Genomic DNA, 21,428 nt, shown 5'->3' on the forward strand with positions numbered 1-21,428 from the left:
GCGCTTCTCCAAGCAATGAGTTGGGGGCAGATCTCTCTCTTCGGCTGGCGCCTCCCTCTGGAACAGCCTCCTTGCCTCTCTGAAACTTGAGCAGAACCATCTCCGGTTCAGGAAGCATCTCAAGACTTTCATCTTTGCTTCTGCCTTCAGTCTTCCTCTTCCCTGCTGATCTCCTGTCTGATACTGCACTGGTCACCTGGCTACCTTCTGAACCTCGGGCCCAGGTCCCTGCCTGCCCAGTTGCACACCTGCACTGCCTCCTGGCAACCCTCACACTTGGGACTGTATCTGCAATCCTACAGTCCCCTTAACTGCATTTATCAGACACTTGTCTGCACTTAACCCTTGTACTGCCACCTGCTGGCTGCACTTGTTTTTTGATCCTGTGTCTGTGCACTTGCGCTTCCTCCCCTTCCATTTTTCCCCCCCTTCCCTCTCCCCTGCACTTGCGCATCTTCGGTGTCTTGTCATCCCTTTGTTTCCCCTCCCTTGCGTCGTTGCGCCTTGAAACACTAGTGGATAGGCGCGTTATAAAAGTCATATATCACCATAACATAACTGGTAGACTGAGCATTGCTGCTACAGTGTCCACTCGGAACCCCAAGAATTCCATTGTGTGTGCTGGTACTAGTTATGACGTCTCCCAGTTTATCAGGAAGCATGTCTCCTGTAGGAGGTATACTGTTGCTAGCACCTGAACAGTTAGGAACTCCCTGTCTAGGGGCAGTAAGATCATGTTGTCTAGATATTTAATACAAGACTTCGGTCTTGCCACAGAATTGAGATTCGAGAGAACGTTGGGCAGAGAGGTGGTTGGAGGGCGAAGGTAAGCAAGTCACCGTTTTGTAATGCTGTGAATCAAAAGTGGATTAAAGTGACCTAGCCCTCAACTCACCCGCTTTCGGCGGGTGTCACCCGCCTTCAAAGCAGACGAAACACCCGCCAAGTCCCTCATACGCCCATTCACTTCAATGGGCCTCTCTCCCGCCAAAAAGAAAATCGGGTGTTTTCACCAGCCTAGGTGACAAAAAAGGTTGGCAGCTATGAAGTGATGTTACACTCACCATCGTATCTTGATTTGTTACCAGATACAACATACTTGCCAATATTCTGTGACCAAAAAGATGTAGGATTTTTCAAGTTTCAAAAATAATAATTACCATTACAATGACATCACAGGAAAATACAAAACATAAAAACAGCACACATCATGGAAAGATGTTGAAATGTAAAAAATGTATAATTCTGAATGTTAATTGAATACCTTATTGTCGGCAGATGCTGTTACACTCTGCCACTTGCTTTCACTGGTGGTTCACCTAAGGGTTGTCAAGAGTGCAGGACCGAGACAAGTCGCTTTCAGGTCAGTGGATTGGTCTGAATCCAACCAAAGTAATCACCTACCAGTCCGCTGTATAGACAGACTAATTAATGTGTTGCTGAAGCCTGCCTTAGAGTCACATAAATTACTTGCCACTGTAAAAAAGCAGTAGGATCTGTCACTGAAATATGTAGGACTGCTTCAAGCCTGCTGCCTAAATCTGTAGGGTTGGCAAGTATGGATACAACACTTACCTCAAAAAACCCCTTTCCAGAATGTGTTACTAACGGTAAGGCAGCCTCCAGAAGCAACTATAAGGAGTCCGGATTACAAAGCTGTTCAGGACTGTATGACACTCAGTGTTAGTTGGTTCGCTCTCAACCTGTCAAAACGGTGTGGGGCGTGGGATTCTGTGGCAAAGGAATGGTAGTCGAACTCGAATTTATATCGACTTGAAACGGATCAGCGTGAATAAGGCACTTCCAGAATCACGGCCTTTCTCAGACTAAATATACAAGTCTGGTCACAAAGGATTTTATTGTTTTTTACTTGATTGAAACACTTTAGTTGCAAATCGTGGACCGTAAACTGGAAGGAAGGGGCGGACCAATGGACACGGAAAGAGGACAGGAGCGTAAATAGATAAAACCACACAACGCCATTGGCCGGCTGTCCTCCATCAAAGCAAGAATAGTTCATATGTACTTACAAGATTGTCCATGACAGATCTATCGAACATGTTTTTTAAAATATTTGACTGACGTAAACAATGTTTGCAAATCTGTATCGTAAATGAAAGATATATTAGTAACGTTACATATTTAAACTACATGTACTAAACAGTCTTTAGTATGATATCATCCATATAGAGGTATAAAAATTAGTAAATATTAGTGGATAATGTTACTTTTCCTAAAGTTTAACTTATACTAATGCTGGAACGATAGAGTTAGTGGGCCCTTTCAAGATGGCGGTCCAGTCCCCGCTTCGTCGTCCCTGCAGCAGTCCCACCTCGATGACGTACCCGTTGTGCCCTGCTCTTGGTTTCAGTGGACTGGTTACTGATTCTGTTGTGGGGGACCGCAGCTTGGCGGTGAACTCAGCCGGGGTGGCGAGGGAGGAACGCGGGCCGGAGATGGCGCTGGACCCACTACGGGAAGATGAATAAAGGCTGGCTGGAGCTAGAGAGCGATCCTGGTGAGTAGTGGGAGAAACCAGAGTGAAATGGGTGGGGGAAGGTAACTGTCATTGTGCTACACCACCACCTGACAGCTGCTGTGTTTTATTTTGGTGCTCTATGTAGCATCTACTTGTCCCTTTTTGAATGTTTTAGGTCTGTATGAGAAAGTTCACCCCATAATTTTAGATTACGCTTGCTGATCCCATATCTCTCACCCGTTTCTTTTACAGTTTCATTCTCTGTACCAAATCCCCAGCCTGTATAGTTTATTTTCGCCCTTGCCAACCTACTGCTTTGTTGTTTTATAACGTGCCAAATTCCCGTAAATCAGCTTCGTATTTTAGTAGTAGGTAATACGGGTGAGGAGAGGGTGGGGTACAAACATCAAAGTTCCACAGCAAATTAAGAAACCCATCTTGTTTCTTTGGAAAGGGAAAAGGGTACAAAGGACAGCACCGGATGTATATTCCTTGATTGGAGAGAAGAGGTTGGGGATGTAGAAGAAACCGCAAAACAGCAAGGAATACTGGGGCTAGTGTTTTTTTTAATTATTATTATTATTTTTTACAAGTGGGCAGGCAATTATTGCATGATGGCTACAATGAGGATTCCAGGGCACAAGTCCTTAAAATAAATAGTTGGGGAGGACTCGTTAACATGCGCAATGCCACGGGATGTCAGAAAAAAAGATGTAAGTTAACTATACACATTTGTTTCATTTGTCTTTTCCACTCGAAGAAAGTGCACCGGACAAATATCCATTTGCCTCTCACGAGATTAATCCTGAACAACTGAAAAATACCTTAAAAGGCACGTTTCCTATAATGTTGCTGGCAAGTATAGTAGGAGTACAGCTTTTAGACCTAACTACTGTATTTAAATATCTCCTGCAGTGTAAAATCCCAAAGAGAGATTTCAATTTATAGCAAGCAGACTGTCATGTGGATCAGTGACTGACCGATAATCCCCACGATCTTTGGTCGAATTCAGACATTGGCACCGTTTGTAGCTAACTGAACATACTAGAGCAAACGAAGGGAGCAAACCATTTTTTTAAAATTACTTAACCTGGTGGGGCTCTGGGATCTCCCTCTGAATAAAGCAGGGTGCGCAGGCCACTCGTACTTTTGCTCGTCTTGAGACTCTGTGGATTTGAATTTGAATTATTGGATGAAGGTATTGGACTGGAGACTTCAGTTAGGAGCATATGCCCATTCAGTTTTTGTAAAAGCAAAGTCTTCAATTTTACAGAATTGTAAAAATGAGATTTCTGATATGCGCTGATAGTTGTTACATTGTTTTGATCCTAAGGCCGCCGGTATTCGGCCACCATGTATGTTTCTATTGAAAATGGAGGTGGACAGAAATGTAAGTGTTGGCAATATAGAAATGTTTCTGTTAGGGGAGTTTTCTTAAAGTCATCTTGAGGTAAGACTTAAAACCTTCCCAATGCAATATAGGTCTCCAACTCTTGGTATCAGTCTGTACCACTCATGGAACCTTGGTAGAGTGGTGGAGCAGTCAGGCTTATCGTAAGAGGAAGTTGTGACCGGTAGGTAAGTACACTGAACCTAGTTAGTAATGCAATTCAAAGAAACACTTAATACATTTATATAAAATGTATATTTACACAATGGATGTTTTAAAATACTTGGCACATTAAACCAAAACACATAAGATTACTTGTAGATCCTTTTTTAAAGGTCACTGCTTAGTTTGTTAGTGTCTTGTGGTTACAATTGTTTCAGCTTTTGACACTAATGACGGTTCTACTGTATTATCGGTAATGACGCGCACATCCAAAGATATACAGTAATTGTGTTTAGTTTGCAAAACCGCATTTTGGAAGGAAAACAGTTGGTTAGTCAAACAGTAGCAGAGCTTAAGGTTCTAGAGGCAGTTTCTTCGCACACTAAGGCTTTTAAAGGGTAGTTCGCAACCCTAGCTAAAAGGCAGTTCAGAGAGGGCTCAAAGTCTTACAAAGCAGCAGAATTGCAAAAGTTCCTGTGGATACTTTCAGTCTCTAGGTAAGGATACCAGAAGAATAACTCAACAAAATGACTCTCAAAAGGGACACAAGTAGCAGCTTCGGTAAGAGTGGACACCCTGGACATCCCTACATGCACTCCAATGCTCTGGAGTGACTTCTGGGATCAAGGTAAACCATACCTTTTCTCCCCACATACCTTTTGGTTAGAAGAAATGTTTGTGACTGGATTCTACTCGTTGTGGCAGCACTGGACCAGACCTCCGGATTCCCTGATCTGGTAGCGAAAGGCAGGACAATGGACGGGATTTCTCAGCAACAGTCTCGAGGGAGGACCTCTGGCATGAATTTCATCAGCTTCTCTGGTCAGTCTGCAGTTTTGGCGCCTTTTCTGCAGCACCAACAATTCACCCGGTCAATATTCTTCGATTCCTGGAGTCCTGCACTCTGGTGAGGGGACCTGGTTGAGTCGGATTGTGTCCGTGGGGGTTCAACGGGCGCTCAGCAAAGACTTGGACGGATTCGGCCTTGGCAAGACGATGCACTACGATTTGGGGCAGAGGTCTCCTGATATTTGTTTTTTTGCAGCTCTGGAATGCCACAGCACCTCGGGAGATGGCTCAGTTTGTAGTTCGTCTCAGGGCTGGTTGGTTCCACCAGTCAAAGGGAAGGATACATCCTCTTAGGAGTTCTTTCTTCTGTCACATAGAAAACGGGGTCAGGACATCAGTGGTCGCTTAAGTGTTGCAAAGGGTCTGCAGGCGTCTCTGGTCGTCGTCTTCGGTTACTTAAGTTTCCATTGGTCGACTTGCCTTTCACCTCAGGACCTTCACATTTTATTCAGTTTCAGCACACACTATTCTGCAGTCTCTCTTAGCAGCTCACAGAAAAGAGCAGATGGCTGTCCATTCAGGACAGTCAGACCCCCAGTGGAAGCTGGTTCCATTCAGGCACTCGGGCAGAGCAGAGCAAAAAACTCCCCCCTTCAGCCCCCCCAATTCCTGCCTGCCAAGACACACTGGAGCCAAGGGCGGGTCACCCAAGGGTTCCCGCTAAAGGTAAAACACACACACAGATGTTCCACCCCCCCCCACCCACCAGAATGGTAGAAGGGCTAACAAAGAACAACCATGCTAGAAATGGTATGAAAAAGAAAGAAGTCACACCAAGTTGGTACTGAGGTGACCCTATTGTGCACAACCGGGACTGTGAATACAGTCTGCAGTAAGAAATAGCACAATAGTCGGTAGATCATGTCCACTGTCATGATGCCTACCCCCGGAGCACCAGGCCAGGCCCAGCACCCCTGGAAGCAGGCATCATGCCCTCGGGTAAAAGCCCAGCGGCCCCTTATAGGGGCTCTTTGGACTCAATCATGGCGCCTTTGGCGCCAGGCTCATGTTGGACATCAGTCCTGGCGCCATAGGCGCCAGGCTCATAAAGGGAGGTGTTTTGTGCACTTACCTGATGCAGACCATGCTGCACGCTTCAGGCCTCCCTGAGACCTGAAAGGGACTATTTTTTCATAGGGACTATTTTTTCACTCGGGCGTGGCCGGGGAAGGATACATACCTAGTTGGGGAAGGATACATACCTGGGACTTTGGAGGCTATTTAAACCACGCCCAGACAGCAGCTCATGCTTCGCGTTGTTCTGCTTCCTGCAGCTTAACGCTCACCGTGTCTGCTCCTGGACTCCAGCCACGCCCGCCTCGAACCTGGAAGACCTGCAAGGGAGGAAGAGAAGAGAAACGTGAAAACCAAGGACTATTTCAAACTTCTTACCTGCATCCGGAATCTTCTCGCCAGCATCCCTGAAGAAAGACTTCCATTTAAAAGCATTGCGTTGCTCGCTGCAGCGCCACGCTTCACTCACCTGTCCTCGAGACATCTCCCGGCTCCATCGCCGGTCAAGTGGCACAGCGAGTAGAGCGCCCGCTTTGACACCCGTGCAGAGCCTGTTAACGCAGGTTCGAATCCCGGCGGGGCCAAACTCAGCCTTTCATCCTTCCGAGGTCGATAAATGAGCACCACACACCGTGGGTAATAATAAGCAGCGCTCAGATACCTGAGGGTTTGTAGCGCTATATAAAAGCCTAATTATTATTATTATTATTTATTATTATTATCGCGGCTGTCAGCATCGGACGCCACATCTCTGCACCTAGGGGAGAGAGGAAGAAACAAAAGGTGAGCAGAAGGAACACATAAGGAAAGCCTGATTAACAGCCATAATACTTACTGGCTTTTCTTCCACATTTCAGGTCGGCGCCGCCCCGTTGGCAGGTACCGTACCCCGGCCCCTATGGGGAAAAAACAAGAGACATTTCTGGGGAATGATAAGGACATTTAGAGGGATCGCCCTCATCACTACTCACCTCAGCAGTTTAACCCCTCGACGCATCGCCTTCATTCTGCACCTGAAATAAAGGACAGATCACAGGTTAGAAAGACAACATAAAGGGGGCCTCACTTGAACTTTGAACTTTCATACTTATGGCACATCGCTCAGGAAAGTCAAGTGGATTTTGCCAGCGCCATTCTGAAAACCAGTGAAGTAACTGGGCGAACGCGCGCCCCTGCACCAGAAGCAGGATGGAGAGTTCATCCTTCCAAACCATAAGGTGAGCTTAAACCGGGGTTTGGAGGAAGTTAGAGAGGAACGAAGGGGGAAAGGGCGGAGCTAGCACACTATTCTGCAGACTGTTAATCCCCTTTCTCATCTGCAGAAGGATATTCCTATGGGCCAGGCAAGCACGATTTGGAGGTCCTGTCCAATCGGTGTTCCGGGTCCTGCACATCACGCTAGAAGAGGCCACAGCAATCCAGACTAGACCACCGCCCCCGTGGGAACCAGGTGAGCGTTACATCCACTGCCACCAGCCGTAACTAGAAGGTTGTCTATGCGACTAAAAAGTCACAGGAGCAGAGGGCACTCCATATAAGGTGGTGTGTGCCATCTCTCAGAATATAATGTTTTAGGAGAGATACAAAGTATCTCTTTAGCCTTAAGAACAATAGCAATTAAGACTAAATAAAGGAAAACCCTAAGGTTTGCCAGCCCACAGCCCATAAGGAACTGTGGGTTGCAAAACACAGGTGCCTTAAAAGAGATATGGAGGAAAGTGGACTTTATAGCACAGGTAAAACACGGAGAACAGTGTTCCAAAAGACAGAGCCCATAAGGACAAAGGAGTGGAAAAAAGCTCCACTCATTCAGGATTTAAAGAAAAGGGTCCAGAAGTCCAGTAAAAAGTCCTGGGGTTCTCACTAGGAGAGGGGATGAAGCATAAACATGATCTCCTAACAGTATGCAACAGGAAGCTATAATGGGACTAGCAGGGGCTTCTGTCGGGTCGATTTTTGTGGGCAATACAAAATGTCTTGCACATGATTTGTTAGTTCTGAGAGAACCACTTGAAGCATTTCATAGGACATGTGACGGAATCCTCAAGGTTTGAGTTTCCTTTTCGTTTTTTAGTAACTGCAAGTGATGGGTCAGGTCCTTGATTAGACCCATATCATAGTAGTTGCAATAAGCCAGACTAGAAAGAATCTGGGCTTGAACCTCTTCAGTTTTCGTGGCATCTCAAGCTATGGTAAGTTTTGAACATGAGGTGTTGGAAGTTTTTTTGTTTATTCAAAACAAATGCATAAAAAAAACAAGCACATAATTGCAGCAGGAGTAAATATTCCATCTTGCAAGCTAGTAACCAGCCATAGAAGGTCACTCGTACCTCAATTCTACACATAAACGCATCACACCAGTTCTTACTCGCCAAGAGTCAATTATCAGTAGCCAGTAACAAGTACAAATGTTGAGCCCTTTGTGGGTACACTGATGGTAAGTACTTACACTGATGGTGAGTACTTACAAGGGAGACCCCCAAAACATATTTTCCACACAGTATACACTTCATTTATCGAGGATAATGCTCATTAAGTCATGTTCCATTATAAGGTAAGTACAACTGAAATGTATATATAAAATAGTAAGGTGTACACCACCCACACCTTGAATAGAAAAGCTACACAGTTTTTATTAGATGTTAAACTGTAGCAATGGAAATTGCTGTTGAAATCGGCAGTAAAAGCATACATTCTAGACTGCTTCAAAATGATGAGGCACACTAGCAAAACCACTGAAAGATACTTGTGCAGTGCAGCCCTACACCCCGAGCAAGTCCACCCACCCGCCCAAAAAAAAGTCATAGGTAAGTAAGCAGTTTCACTTACTAGGAAGTGGTTTTATTCAGTACAAAAAGTTATCCCATAGGCTAGCACAGGATAAAGTATAGAGGTAAGTGTGTTTATTGTGCTGTGCAGTGTTAAGGAGATACTTGGTTCAGAGGAAAAGGGGTGACGTCACTAGTCTTGAGAGTCAGAATAATTCCACACTAGGTTCCTGCCTCCACATTCCACCCCCAAAGACAAGACTAGGGATTGGTGCAGGTAAGGGCTTTGCACCCTATGGAGATTTAGTCTTAGGGCAAGATGAAGTGTATGCAAGCATTCCCAGAAGGTATCCAGTGATTGCAGATTAGTCAGAAGGTTTTGGGAATTCTACTCGCACCAGTGATTATAGTGAAGAAGTTCATGGGTCGTGGGTGCAGCTGTGTGTTTTCAAGGCCTGGATTTAGTCTGGCAGCATCTGTTCTGGTCTCAGTCCTCCTCGTCATGGACGATGGCTTTAGCAGGACTTCAGGCAGAGGCTTTCCTTTGTCAGGATGCTGACAATAAGCAGAAGACAGAGGACTTATTCTATGGGGGGCTAACTCTGCATGGGCTCCACGAGCAACAGCAGAGCCACAGCGAAGGTGCTCCCATTTATTTATATTATTTTTTATTTTATTTGTTACACGGCCAGACCCTCGGTTGTCACGGCGTGGTTATAAGAAAGCTTAGAGATTAATAAAAAAACATTAACTTGGTTATATTACATCATTATTGAACAGTTGGTGCAAAGATGCAATTTACAAATATTCACAGCAATATGCAGTGGAACGGAATCCTATCTTTAGGTGCTAATATTGGTTGAATAACCAGGTTTTTAGCAGTTTCTTATAAACCGTGAAGGAGGATTCTTTTTTGATATTAATGGGTAGAGTGTTCCAGTGTTTGGGGGCTAGAGTGGTGAAACTGCTGGATGGATGTACACCAAATCCATGGTTTGGCACAGCACAGGTAGAAGCTGGTATAGCAGTTTGAGGCCCAGGTTCAAGATTGGGTCCACTCTCAGGATGTGCAGACTTTCCGGTCTGGAAAAGATCTGCGGGTCCTGTTGGGAGATGGAAGTGCACTATAAAAAGACAAGCAGGATGAAAAACCTATTGTCCCACATGTGCTTTTCTTCTAGGTGATACTCCTCCGATCAGGCGTGTTGGGAAGGTGGCATGGTCTTGTTCAGTCTGCTTCCTTCACCTCTTCAGGAGTGGGTGCTAATCTTCCTGCAGGTTCTTTGTTTATTTATTACATTTGTTGTACGCCCAAACCCAGGGGTATCACAGCGTATTTACATGTATGCTTGAACTTAGAGGTTGCATGTACAAATTACACGTATACTTAGACTTTGTTGTATGTACAATAATTTACAAAGGTACAGTGTATTTACAGAGAGTCGGAGACAGGGGTAGTTAATATTTGTTAAAGAGCCAGGTTTTGAGGAGTTTCTTGAATTTGTCCAGGCACGGCTCATTGATGATGTTGGCTGAGAGTGAGTTCCAAATTCTAGGGGCTGCTACAGTGAAGCTAGAGCTACCTGTTCTTACATTTTTGAAGTGAGGGATCTGTAGATTTACGTTAGTATTGGATCTAAGGGTTCTGGTTATAGCTTTGCAGTTTAAGCATTTATTGAGGTAGATGGGGGGGGGCATCACCTGTGACACATTTGTGTGTGAGTTTTGTGGAGTAGGTGTGACTTTGTCTTGCTGCCATCTCACCGCCGTTCGGTGGCCCCGGCACCCTCCACTTTGGCCTCTGTTGCCAGATCCCTCGGTTCTGTGCTGCAGCCAGCTTGCTGTGCGTTCTGTGGCCTTCAACGTGGGCCAAAGCACCAGCTGAGTGTGGTCTCTTCTCTCCAGGCCACACCTCCGAGGAGTAGGGCTCTCCGTGTGGCTCCTCTGGTCTTTCTCTTCCCATCCACTTTGGTGGAGCAGATTTCCCTCCTCCGCTCCAACAATGTAAATAAAATGGCACTCCCTCCTTTGTGATAGCTATGGGGTGGTCTTATGTCCTCCTCTCTGGGGTGCGTTAAGGACGGTGCCGGAATAGGGCCAGAAACCGTACCAGTCATGGATTTATAGTGCAGTAACTCATTATGTGTCATTTTCCATATAACCACATATGTTAATGTATTTTTTTAGACAAGGGAGGATAACGCATATCCTTATATAGGGATTGCCTATCCTCTAAGAGGGGCTCACACCAAGTGGGATTCTGCTTATCCTGTCCACTAGACAGTGTTAAGCTTAGCAGGCTCACCTCCCTAGTCCCAAAGGGACTGGCTCCCCCTTGAGGAGAAGGGACCAATTCCCTGGATTCATCCTAGTCCTCTCAGATTTGATTTGCAGTGGTCGAATGTAGAACACCTCCAAATATTTACCAGATCCATACAATGCTGTTTTGCGGTGACTCCAGCCCACTTATCAAGGAACATGCACTGTTCAAACTGAGGTTATTCAAACCCGAATAACCAGCTAAAGGACACTTTTTTTATGTCCTTTAAGGTGAGGATGTGGATTAGGGTGTCTGGAGTCCCTGAGCACATCCTCAACAGTTCCATGCACACAGCTGCCCTACAGAGCCTGGGAAGTAGTGTGGCCATTCCTACCTCTGAAGTGGAGGAAGACTGCCAGACGAAGGCAATGTTTCGCATAGACCAGACTTGAAATACAAGGTAGCCATTTTGGCCACGGTAGTAGCCAAAAGTCAAATTTTCCGTTCAAATTAAAGGTGCACAGAATTTATAAAATTAGATACACTTCTACTAGCCTGTATTGAACACACTGTAAAAAGACTGTGCAATAAACTTTTTAGTGGACAAGACGTGGGCCATAGGGTCACTGTGCACATGGATCCTTAAGGGATGTTGTAGTACTAGCCAAAAGGTAGAAATGGGGGACAGGGTCCCCCTGTACTGGCAGCTGTGGTGAATGACTAGCACTTGTCCCTGGCAATGAGTTGCTGAAACAAATTGGGTGGACAAAACGCCTCCCTTGGCAAAAAAGGGTCAGGGAAAATAAAGAGCCAGCAAAGTTGTTGAGGGTCTTATAAAGAACAGGCTAAAAAACAGCAAAAGGTGTATTATTTTTTTTTTCTTCTTCTTACTGGTGTGATTGGTGGCAGATCTTCCAGGCTGGGCTGCATCAACGAGTCTACAGGATGGAAGCAGTGGGGGTAACAGTGTTGTTCGGAGCATTGCTGAGAGAATGTGACTTGTGAGTATGGACTATTCCAACCAAGACGAGTAAATTGTGCAGGTTAAGGGCCTGGCTGTGTGCAGGGAAGTTAAACAATTATTACCATATGCAGGATCAACAATGTGAAAATAGAGGGGCTTCAGAGGCTGGGCTCCTGAAAGACTGTGGAAAAGCACAGAGAGAAAGCATAAGGCAACAATCGGAGCACAGAGAGAGAAAGCATAGGGCAACACTGAGAGTAAAGAGACAGTGGATAGTTGGGTAAAAGGACAGTAAACGTGTGAAGAAAGCTGGGGATGAGTGGGAGGGAACCAGCCTAGTAGCTCTAGTTGGTAAACACTCACATTGCTTCACAAGAGTGTGCTCCTGTTGGCTGGTGTTGTATGGTGCCATACTGGTAGTGGTGCAGGCAGAGGATGAGCCCAGTGAATAGGAAAACGGGTGTAGCCCCTAACCCAACTGTCCCTTACTGCAAATGTGCGAGGCTGTCGTGTTTCTGGCATTCCATCTTCTTTGCCTGTGTATGCTTCCCTTTATTTCATTGTGTGGTGTAGGTGGTCTTGCGAGTCTTTACGTTTAGGAAATCTGTCAAGACCTGTCCCTTTTTGTAAGATGCCTTTTGTGACTTCATTTTAGTGCCTACTTGTTTTGTGACTTCTTTTCTAGGTCTACTACTTTGGCGACCCAGTGCATTCTTTGCGCCTAAAAACAGTTTGGTTTGGTGTGCTTCTCCAATGCATTACAAAAAGTCAAACCAATCACCCTGTTTTCTAGCATTCAATCAAATGGGTGGCGCTCTGAATACAGCGTCATGTTCCTTGGACTACCTGTAGCAGGCTCCTTTCAGATGGGAGCATTGAGGCATTCAGATATAGCAAAGCATTTCAAATGGAATTCTGCCATGCTCTTGAAGGATTTACGTTGTTTTCTCACTGTGTTTAGTGGCATCTGACACATTCTTTAGAAAACTATACAATGCAGGGTCATTGGCTTTGCGTCTTACAAGAGGAAGCAGAGGGAAGCGGAACTAGTTAGTCTTGAAAATGCATCCAGACTGGCTGAAGAACAATATATTTGTTCTCCTTCTGTTACCATGTCTTTTATGAAAATTGCTAAGCGCTTCCTTGATTGTGTGCTGAATTCTAGGGCTGGGAGAGATTCGTTTTATACTAGATAGGCTTTTTGGGAACAGGCTAAGAAATCGGTACACTATTGGCAAACCAACTGAAAATTAAGGAGAAGGGTAGACCAGTGCTTTTTGTTGTGGATGATGAAGGGTCGATTTTGAGAAGGAGAGAAGATATTTGTGATGCCTTAAGGCGGTTTTATGTCTTCTTGTATAGTGATGACAGGCATACAACTGAATTGCCTGTGCATGACTATTTTAATCGTATTGACTAACTTCGTCTAGATGAAAAAGATGAATTTTGTCTTGATACAGAAATATCCACTCAGGAAGTTGTGGACTCTATGGAGAGGATGTCACCAGGGCCAGATGAGTTCCCGGTTGATTTCTATAAAACCTTCACCCACATTCTTGCACCTTTTCTAGCGCAATTTTATGCAAAGATTGTTAGGAATTAATCTGTTACTGATTCTATGCGTTCTGCGTTGATTAGTTATTCCTAAACCGGAGAAGGATCATTCTGATTGTGGTAACGTTTGTCCGATATAGCTACTGAGCGCAGTCAAAAATGTATGGTAGGAGACTCAATTGTCTGCTGTCAAAACTGGTCCACAGGAATTAAATTGGGTTTGTTATTGGTAGGAGTAGTTATGATAATCTGAGTGCTGTTGAACGTCGTGGACCATAAGAAACCTTCTGTAGATGCTTGTGCGGCTGATGCCGAAAGGCTTTTGACAGGGTAAATTGCATGTATCTATGACAAGTTCTGCTTAAGGTAAATTGTGTGCCCACGATTTTTTCTGCTTTTTAAAGCTTTGGGTAATGGTGCAAGGGCCGTAGTATCTGTGAATGGCTGCACGTCAGAATTCTTCAACATTCAGAGGGGTAAACGTCAGGGTTGCCCGTCATCACCTTTACTGTTTGATTTGTTTATAGAACCGCTAGCTGTTGTGCGTAGAACGCACCCAGACATAAAGGGTATTTCGGTTGGAGATTGCACTTCGGAAGTGTTTCTATATGCTGATTAACTTATTGGTGTTGATTTGAGACCCAGAATTCTCTTTTCGGGAGTTGATGGTGGTGTTGCATTTATTTGGCAGAGTCTCGGATTATAAGGTTAATGTCTCTTAAGAGCTCATTTTCATGTCATATAATCTTGTTCGATGTAGAGTGTTGGGGTGGTCAGGAAAGGTCCTCATGATGAACAGCGGTTCGTGTTTCACATACCATATTTGTGACGGCGGGTGTGCAGCGAACTGGCCGCGATGTTGAATTTCCATATGTATCAATTGAGTTAAATATGAATGGGACATGTCACTTTAGTGTTACTTTTTGTTTGAATTGATACATATCAAGATTGGCACGTGCATAGAAAGGTAAAATGCTAAAACCCGCCAAATGAAATATAAATGCGATTGAGACATGGTGTGCCATGGAATGCCCAGAAACAGGCAAGGACGGGGAGGCCTGTCCTGATGAACTCTCTGCAAAGGAAGAGATAATATTTAATAAACATGTATGCATACTGAGGAACATGCAGAGGGAATTTATACATTGGTGTAGTGAGCTTTTATGAATTTATTGAGACTTTTCAGCCAGCAGTTCGTGCAGTGAATTTCAGGTGGCTGGGAAAATCTAGTTCTGCAGGATTGAGGGCTTGCGAAATAACAATGGTAAACCAAGCAGATGGTCAGCCGTTGAACAGGACACACTATTTATGGCTTGGTAGGGAGGCAGATGTAATGTCTTTAAGTGCATTGAAGTTTCGCATAGGGACCCGGCCATTTGTTTTGACCAGCAATAAATATGGGGTGAAATAACGCTTGAGGCTGAAGTGATAGATACCCAGGAGTTTCAATTGTATTCTCAGATGTGCCATGCGTGTTGAAATGGTAGTCATTATAAATTAGATTGTTCAGGGATGCCAGTAAAAGTTGAGTCGGAGAAGATGGTTATCGCCAGTTCAAAGGGAACTTGTTTGTTTCTGCTTTCCTCATGTTGTTGGAGTATCCATTTGCAATTACGATTAAGGTTAAAGGGCTTGGGCCAGTTGTTACTTGTAATGAATTATATTTGTACAACAAATTGTCTGTGTGCTGATGTCATGACCTAGCACAGACCAATCCTAAAAGGAGGTGTGTTCTGCACATGAGCTAAAGATGGTAGTTAAGATAACGGCTACCAATGAGAATGGAGTGGCAAAAATGTATATAATGTGTCAACCTATGTGATTCGGCGAGACTTGGGTTAGTTTGTCTCTGCAGTGTCATCTAGCTCCTCCCCAGATGATTGTACAACAAACTTGCTTTATGTACGTACGTGCACTTCTTAAGTGGTGGGCCTGCTTTGGGTTACGTAATTAGGGGCCTGTCCCCACAAGAGCGGAAGTTATGGGCTGATGATGGATTCAGGTATTTGGGTATTCGGGTTGCTTGGGATGTTGACATGCTCCTTGTTCATACTATCGGACTTAAACTTGCGGAGATCTGTGTGCTGTGTCGTAAGGGGAGGGTACTTTGAATTTAACATTTTGGGATGAAGTTGGCACAGTTAAAATGACGCTGCTCCCCAAGTTGTTGTATGTTTTTAGCATGCCCCCCCCCCTTCTACTGTTGGGTAAATTAGTTCAGGAAATAAATTGTTCAATAGATTTATATGGGGAGAAGGTGGTATGCTGAAAAACACCTGGGATGCTTTGGATATACTAGTATAAGATGATGATATACTGCTTTCACGCTGCATACAATACGACACTAGCTCGTGGCATCATGTTGATTGTCTGTCTGCGTCTCTCTGACTCCGCTAGATTGTTTCCTTTACATCGAAATACGGCTTCCGGTTAGCTTGACTCCACAGTCTATTAAACCTGCTTCAAAAGAATTCAAAAGGAGTAATGAGATCCGGAGGGAAAATGATTTGCTCTGTGTGGATTCATGTCTGTGGAAGAACCCAGCTGTGTAGAATGATAATTGCAATCTTTCCTGTATTACTTGGCAAAGAGTTGGCATTTGGTGACTGTGCCAAGTCTATGATGTCCAACGTATGCTTGAGTTCTTGCTTTTCAAATGGAAGCTGAAGTTGCCAGAGGGCTGACATTATCATGCTTTGAAGAATCTTCTTGGTGTTATTTTCGCCCCCAAATACTAGTGTGCATGGTTCACCTACGGTTTTTCATTTGTCTAAGAGAATGTCTCTTTCTACCTCCCTGCTCTATAAACTTCATACACCTTCTGGATTCAACTAGGCGTCTCCACATGGTAGGGTCAATTGGTAGGGATTCAGACCTAGGTTATAAAATGTCTGATCTTGAATGTAATTGGATATGCGCGGTTCACAGCAGGTTTAATGTTGACTTGGAGCTGCGGTTAACACAGAGGATTATTTATTACTCCCTGTGGCGCGGTGTGTCGCTGTGTGTTTGGTGTTGCTGGCGGAGGACGTTATGCTCAGGAGACTCTACTATATTTTCGGTTCTGGAGTAGGAGCACAGGACACTAAAAAAATAAAAAAAAGTTAAGCATGGAACGTGTGCAGGCTGTGTCGCTGTTTGCTTGTTGTTTCGGCACAAGAGTGGATGGAAAGTTTCCTCCAGATTCCCGAATCTACAAGGTGATAGGCTCTGAGCAATCCACTTATTCTAAGAACAGTTAGCGCCCCTCCTGGTTTTGTGTATTGTCTATGTGCACATAAACTCCCAATAAATCATAAGGAAAGACTGTTTCGCCTGAGGGGAACTGGGGACAAGGTTGCTACTCCCCAAGTTAGCTATCAAGGACACAGGCACACTCAAGGCCCCTCCCTTGACTAACTGTCTCTTGACTCCTGTTATTGGCGGCTTCTAAAATTATATTTTTGCGACGGCATAGTCTCCACGTACATTTACAACAGAGGAGTGTGCCAATGTATGGCTTGTTTTGACTCCTGGCATTGGCGACATCAGTGTTTACATTTACGTGACTATTATATACATTCGGCCTGGGATTGAAGTGCCTCCCCGAGGTTTACAATTCTATGGCGCATATGGGCTTAAAGCCTTTTGAGTTGACCGTTTGTATTAACTATTGGATTGATTTGCATTTCTCTAACACACAGTGACTGCGGGGTCAGTAACTGTGTTATCTCTTTACCCTTTGAGCTGAGTGTCGGAGGTGCTGCAAAAGTGACATGGCGGAAGTCACATGTGTTGGACTTGGAAATCGGAAATATGTCTCGTCATCCTTTAGTGAACTGATACGCAGATACTAAACGTGCACATCCAATCATACGACCTGATGTCTACTCCATTGCATGTAATGATTCTTTGTGCACCTTTGACACATAAGGAAAGTAATAGTTCTCCAGTCAAGGTGCCAATTTTGATGAATTCTGCTACCACTTCTGCTCAAGTACTTAGTTCGGAAGAGGCCGTGGGGGACTGTTTGAAAACTCCTACATGTGCAATGAAAAATATGATGGGTAGGGGTAAAAGGTCTGTTAAATTACACATCAATTGTGCCATAAACGCCATTCAACATCCTCCATCCCAGAGTCTGGAGAATTCAGTGATTCTCGAAGTATCCTTTCTAAAACTGTACAAAGATATGTAACTCTTGCAGATGGCTAGATCCATATTGATGTGTCAGCAGGCGGAATCTCCTGTGACGAATCAGAGGACCAATTTAGCCTCTTTGGGATTCAATATTCCCCAACAGGAGGCAACTAAATGCAGATTTTTTTTAATGCCCAAGAGTACTAATCGCCAAAGCCATACAGCAATTTGAGCTAACAACGATTTGATGGGGGCAGGCTCAATCTCAGCTTTACATTTGTTCTTGGAATCTATGTTCAGATTATATGATAATATTGAGGAGATTGTAGCCACCAATGCAGACAAGCTGGGGGTCTCATGAGGGGGAGGGGCATAACATTGGGGTTGGCACCTGTCTGTTATCATCTGTGATTAATGTAGAGTCCATCCTTGATGTGGAAGTGAGCAGTAATTGGTATGTGAACAGCCCAATTCTGGGCCGAGCCCTAATACATTGTCTGCTTTGGTCACGTGTATTACGCGACTAAGTGCATCTCCAGTCCTGTTTGACTATAATCTATTTAACACTTGTAAGGGTGCTATTACACACTCATTGGATCACACTAATACCCCGTAATAATGACACCTAAAAAAACAAAGAATAATGCATAATGCTAGGAAAAAGAAAGCAAAAAATCAGCCTGCTCTGAAGCCGACATCTCGTAGCTCCTCTTTAAAATTCTTAAGGCAACTTCCTTTCGGTTACGCTATAGTAGATCTTAAGACGTAAGATCCTATTGTGATGGATGCCATGCCAACCAAAGTACATTTAGTAGCCAATTGTGGAGGAGGGGGAGGTAATACAGCTAGGATCTACATGGAGCGGATCCCCATACTAGCATGGAGAATATTCAGCACGATCGGATGAGTGAGGGCAGTGGGAGTAATAATAGGACCCTGTTTTCCCTTCCAGAGATATCTATCTCTAAATTGGTCAAAGGTAATCAGTCTAAAATTACCACTTTCCTAATATTGGCTTAAGATATAGCTTCAGCAAGGAAGCAAAACGTATCTACTGGAAGGGAACATAGTGGACCTCATACGGGATCAATAAGTGCTGTCCCAACAATACTACCTATTGCAGATCCGATTGGGAATGAACAGAGTATGGCTCTCATGGGTGCCAATATCATAGTGCCAACTATACGATCAGCGGTAGATTTGACTATACTCGCACCTTTAACATTGCTTGTTTGTATTCTGTTGCATCCTTCGGAGATCACTTTAGAGACTCAGAGGACTGAGTCAATACCAAAGCAGGCAATAGAACAAATGTCAAAAGGTGGCTTCCCAAATTCTAGCCTAGGATACCAATATGGCCATGCATTGGCAGACCAGACTAAACCAACTGAAGATATTGGAGATATTTAAAATAAATCCCTCCTCTTAGAGCTTTGATCTCATAGGATATAGATCTGATTTAATTGCCGTTGATTAATAACGATAGGATTGTCTCCCATTTCCAGTCAGAATTTGTGGCCAATATTTTATCTGGGAACAACAGAGTTAACTTAAGTGCCTAGGATATGGTTTGGTAGAATTGAATTCTACCGATGTAGACAAATCTTTATTTGTTAGCATTGGCGACACACCCCTGCATGCTCAAACCAGAAGAAATAAAGCCCACGAGGGGAAAAAGGCCCAAGACACTCTTGGAAGGGTAACAAGTATTTATTTCCACAAAAATAGGAATGCATCAGCAAAGAACTCTGCTGCCACGAAACGTTCTCAGGTCCGTTGGCATGTGCTGTACATTATAAGCACAAACGGCGTCACTAATTACGTCATCATATATAGTGCAATTCTACAGTACGGATTGGCAGAGGCCTATAGATGTAGGGCCTGCTCCATATGGAATGCCAGGCCATTTGTCCATCTTCATCTTTTTTCAAGTGGGTGCCGCTGGGCTCATCATCCATTGTGAGCATACCTAACAATGAATTGGCTACGCGGACACACAATCCTTAATCATACGATTGTACCAATGCACCTGACAGATACATGGATGCACTGGGGGGGGAGGTGGGGCAGGTCACCACAACGGGCAAACGCACCACACTCATTCTCAGACAGATCGGCAACCCCCAAGGTCCTCTACCTTAGTTTTGAGCTATAACTCTGATGCCATCCTGGTGCGAGGCCTTGTAACTTTTTGAACAATAGAAGGGGTTGTGGATCTCTCCGACCTGGCCAGGGTGGTTGTGGTTTTCGCGCTCACGCAACGGGCTTAATGCTAACATGCAAAATACTGTTCGCCGCGCTTGGACCTGACTTCACACCCGCATCTACCATATAGCTTGTCTTGCATGCACTAAGGTGATGGCGCACCCCTCTTTATGTGCACCCCACTGCTCCCTGGTTGTGCTCTATTAGCGTCTAGTTCTTGTTCGGTATCGCCTAGGGCAGTGGTCTTCAAACTTTTTATGCCAAGGCTCCCCTGAGCTAAATTGTTCGGGACCCCCTTGCCCCGCCGCTCTGTGTTGATTTTATTTTTTTATAGAGATAGCTGCAGAATGCGTGGTGCCATAATTCTGAAGGGATATGTTGTTGGGGAGACATTCCAAGACAGTAGGACATTCACTTCAATCCAAACATAGAAACCGTGCAAGTAACAGAAAATTGTCCAGTAGGGCTTTTATTTTCTCAAAATACATTCCTATTAGTATATTCAGCATAAGGCACTTTGATTGTACAGAGCAAGTACTAATGGGAAGGGTGGGCCTGTCTCTCTGCAGAAAGTGAGTCAATGTGTGGCTTTATTTTTGAGACTGCCATCCTGAGATTGTCCTCCACTTCCAGGCTTGTGTGGTATTTTGTTGTCAGTACAGCCAATGCAGAAAAGCCTATTTCGCACAAGTAGGAAGACCCAAAGGGTAAGGGACTGTATAGCAGACCATGCCAACGTAGGATACTCCAGGATTACCTTCAGCCAAAAGTCACCCACTGCAATGTTCCTAAATTTAGATTACAGAGTAGTGTCTGACTGAACCTCAATCAGCTCCTCCTCAGCATCAAATGGAAGATGCACCACCTCCTCTGCCAGAAAAGGCTGCATCACCCAGTCATTAATTCCAGCATTTTCTTCAGGGAAGTATTTATCAAAGTTGGACCTTAATGTTGTTAGGTGACTTGTGATTGGTTCTAGGACATGCAGCAAGTTGTACTCTGTTTCCTCAATTGTTTCTGCAAGCAATGGGAACTGAATTGCTACCCCAGCTCCAATTGTTCTTTTCCTGAGGTCTAGCTTCCTCTTGAAGGCAAATACTTTTTTTAATTAATTGTAAATGAATTGGAATTGGCTCCTTGCGAAGCCATATTGAGGGTATTTAGCTTATCGAAAATATCCCCAAGGTATGAAAAAAGCACAAGCCAGCGGGGATCACACAGAATGTTTGCTTTGCCAGTGTCCACATCCAAAAGGAATTGCCGGGACAAATGGCACTAATGAGGATTCCTGTATACTTTGCATTAAATCACAGAGCATTTCAGGACTATAACAGTTATCGGCGATCTGTACATTGATTTTAAAAAGTCTGTGATGAAAGGATTGTATGTGTGTATCTCTAAATGCATAACTGATGCATGGCTTGGTGTTCACATTCCGGTTCACAATACTCACCCGAACATTAAAATGTTTGTAACCATACATGCTCATTTGGACAGCTTATGTTTTTGGATGCATGTTTAAAATGGCTGCAACATCAGCAACTCAAATGGGGTACAACGGCTCTTTTGCTTCTTGTTTCTGAAGAATTTTAGAAGAGGAAGGGCTGGGTCTCAGTGTGGGCATGCCCAACCCCAATACAGAAACTTATTTAGGGAATTATATG

General features: G+C 44.3%; 1 protein-coding gene across 2 annotated transcripts in view; it reads left to right on the top strand.

Annotated features, from left to right (window-relative positions):
- Window positions 1-2,360: 2,360 nt before the first annotated feature.
- The window catches only part of BAP1 (BRCA1 associated deubiquitinase 1), a 545,466-nt gene continuing 526,398 nt past the window's right edge, over window positions 2,361-21,428 (top strand). Inside the window, exon 1 of one of the 2 annotated variants that reach the window (XM_069644004.1) lies at window positions 2,361-2,518. In XM_069644004.1, coding sequence (XP_069500105.1) covers window positions 2,482-2,518 — 37 coding nt within the window. In that variant the 5' untranslated portion in view covers window positions 2,361-2,481. The remainder of the gene's footprint in view (window positions 2,519-21,428) is intronic. The other variant, XM_069644005.1, reaches the window with a different exon arrangement.

The sequence above is a fragment of the Ambystoma mexicanum genome, chromosome 2p (assembly GCF_040938575.1).
Source record: "Ambystoma mexicanum isolate Mex_15411 chromosome 2p, UKY_AmexF1_1, whole genome shotgun sequence".
Classification (NCBI taxonomy): domain Eukaryota; kingdom Metazoa; phylum Chordata; class Amphibia; order Caudata; family Ambystomatidae; genus Ambystoma; species Ambystoma mexicanum.